We start from the raw sequence: 3,135 nt of genomic DNA, 5'->3' as shown, positions 1-3,135 counted from the left end.
ATGGCGAATCTGAGCCACACTGAATTTGTGCTCTTGGGCTTCTCCTCTTTTGGTGAGCTACAGGTTCTCCTGTATGGACCTTTCCTCATGTTGTATCTCATCGCCTTCCTGGGAAACACCCTCATCATAGTCATGGTTATAGCTGACACTCACCTGCATACTCCCATGTACTTCTTCCTGGGAAACTTTTCCCTACTAGAGACCTTGGTGACCATGACTGTGGTTCCCAGGATGCTCTCCAATCTGCTGGCCTCTCACGCAGTCATCTCCTTCACTGGCTGCATGGTCCAGTTCTACTTCTACTTTTCCCTGGGTTCCACCTCCTTCCTCATTCTGTCAGATATGGCCCTGGACCGTTTTGTGGCCATCTGCCACCCACTGCACTACGGAACCTTGATGAGATGGGCTATGTGTGTCCGACTGGCTGGGGCTGCCTGGGCAACTCCATTCCTAGCTATGGTACCCACTGTCCTCTCCCGAGCTCTTCTCAACTATTGCCATGGCAACGTCATTAACCACTTCTTCTGTGACAATGCACCTCTTCTGCAGCTGTCCTGCTCTGACACCCACCTGCTGGAAATCTGGGATTTCATCATGGCCCTGGCCTTTGTCCTCAGCTCCTTCCTGGTGACTCTCATTTCCTATGGCTACATTGTGAGCACTGTGCTGCGCATTCCCTTGGCTAGTGGCCGCCAGAAGGCTTTCTCCACATGTGGCTCTCACCTCACCCTGGTCTTCATTGGCTACAGTAGCACCATCTTCCTGTACATCAGGCCTGGCAAAGCACATTCTGTGGAAGTCAATAAGGTTGTAGCCTTGGTAACGGCCATCCTCACCCCCTTCCTCAACCCCTTTATCTTTACCTTCCGCAATGAGGCAGTGAAGGCAGTCCTACGGGGACAGATGCAGAGGCTGAAAGGCCTTCAAGAGGCATTATCCTGAGCACCAGAGACCTGACCAGGCTCTCAAAAGCAGTTCGGGGAGGAGGCAGCAGAGTACCTGGCTGGATGGGAAGCCATTGTCCAGTTTCTTTGGATTTTTCCTTTGTGCCTCTGAATACTAACTACAGTGATTTTCAGTGCTATGATATCTGGCCTGAAGCTGTCATAGCCCACCATCAAAGTGCATCCACAATCCCTGTAAGCTATAAGAACTCTGTAGGTAGCCCAGAACCTGGGAGTCAGCTCAGGATTTTCGATACAAGCTAAGTACATGGCCTTTGCTTTCAAGGAAGAGAAGCCAGGAAGTGTTCTCTAACCAAGAGCTATCACCCAGGCTCATGTGCGTTTGTATTTATGGGCATGTATGTGTTTTTAAAGTGTGCTTATCTACCACTGTGTGTGCCTCATTGATGACTTTTTGCATCGTGAGTGCTTGGGTTACATGGGATTAAACAGAAAAGTAAAATTGACCAAAACAAATTATTTTCTCTGTGTGTGTGCAATTATTTATATAATCAGTTACCTGTTTATTTATATATTTAACCAGATTTACTCTACTTGTCAGGCACTATAATAGATACAAGATAAAAAGTTAAAGAAGGTGCACAAAATCCTCATCCCTACGAAACTCAGGCTAGTTAAAAAATAAAGGCTATTTCCTGTGGAATGAGGAGCATTTCCATGGTGGTCTATGGCAGCCTCATCAGAGGAAATGCAAGATGACTTTTGGGGGTTTTCAAGAGCACATGATGTGAGAAGAACCAGGCTGAGGCTGAGGACAGATTCAGGGACACACTGAATACAAGGTGGACATTGTGCGGACATGAAGCATCAGGCCCCCTTGTGCATGAGAAATACAGAAAAAACGACATACATGAAAATAAGATAAATCTCCATTGGCACAATGACAAAGCTTTCAGGAAGTATAAAGTTTTCAGAGAATGAATATGCAGAATTTTAGATAGAAAAAATAAATTGTTCCACGTATATTAGAAACATTCAGGTATCTGAAGGCAGGGATTATAATAAATCTGGTGCATTCCTTTGTCCAATTGCTACATGTGTGTATGAATATGTATGTGTGCATAGGTGCACATGTGGGTAACATATGTGTATGAATATGTATGTACACATATACAAGCGCTCACATGTATGTGTAAGTATAAAATCCCTGAAGACACATTGTGCTCCATATTCCCCTTGGAATGAAATAAAATCCATTGTCCTTCCCTCCTCCATAAGAGTCTGAAATTGTAAAAATCTTGCAGTTACTGTGGCCTCGGAATAAAGATGTTCTTGTAGTTATAACTTATGCATCATTTTCTAAAACATGCCAATTTAAATTTTTCTACCATATTGTTTCTGTAAACACGCTTTCATCTACCAAACTACCTTCCTTTATTTGTGGTCTGTGAACTACGAGCAAGGGTGTGTTCCTAGTACCACTTACTTGAAAACAACCAAAACTACTAATTTGTTCTAAATGTCAAGCTTTAAAAAATTTACTATGTGGAAGAAAACAAGGTGTTTCAATGTGGGGTCATTTGGTGCCTTCAGAGGATAGCTTCAGGGACAAGACTCAAGGAGGGCCCCGGTGGTTCTCACACGGGCTCCCTGGGCCACCCCAGGATGCTTCCTTCCTAAAGGAGGCACGCCTTTCTCTGGCTTTCTGAAAGTGTACTTCTCCTTTGCTGAGACGGCTGTCAGCCAGAGCAATGGCGCTGGTGTTTGCTATTGCTGTAGAATTAATCGATTTTTTATCAGATTTATCTGTGCTCACCACTTTGGAAGTATTTGTAGGATAAAGGAAAGGATGATGAATAAGTCAAGAATTTTCCTGCTGATATTCTCTCTTCACACTTCACACACCAATTTTCTTCATATTTTCCATTCATTCATATCCTCAAAGTCATTTCTTTAGAAAAGATCATCACCCATCAGAAGCAAAGCACTGCCCAGTGTTGGCCATTTGAAAGGAAAGAAATGTGGATTCTAACCTCAAGGGGTTCCCCATATCCTGAGATGGGGGAAGTACAACTAATTTTTATACATTTTGGTGACAGCACAAGAGAGGTGCTGACTCTTGGGCTGCAGCCAAGCAGTGTTTCTGACATTCTTTAAGAAATACGGGAACCATGGTTGAGAGGAAAACAGATGGCAGAACAACAGTGGAATCTGATTCTTTGACTTTGTT

The 3,135-nt window shown here is 43.9% G+C and overlaps 1 protein-coding gene across 1 annotated transcript; it reads left to right on the top strand.

The window, feature by feature from the left end:
* Positions 1 to 942, top strand: LOC107149097 (olfactory receptor 6V1). Its single transcript, XM_015493873.1, has one exon. It carries the CDS (start codon positions 1 to 3, stop codon positions 940 to 942), a length of 942 nt encoding a protein of 313 aa, XP_015349359.1.
* The last annotated feature ends 2,193 nt before the right edge of the window (positions 943 to 3,135 follow it).

Source organism: Marmota marmota, unplaced genomic scaffold, assembly GCF_001458135.2.
Source record: "Marmota marmota marmota unplaced genomic scaffold, marMar, whole genome shotgun sequence".
In the NCBI taxonomy this organism is placed as follows: Eukaryota; Metazoa; Chordata; class Mammalia; order Rodentia; family Sciuridae; genus Marmota; species Marmota marmota.
Note: the sequence above shows the minus strand (reverse complement) of the source record. Positions and strands in the feature narration are given on the sequence as shown.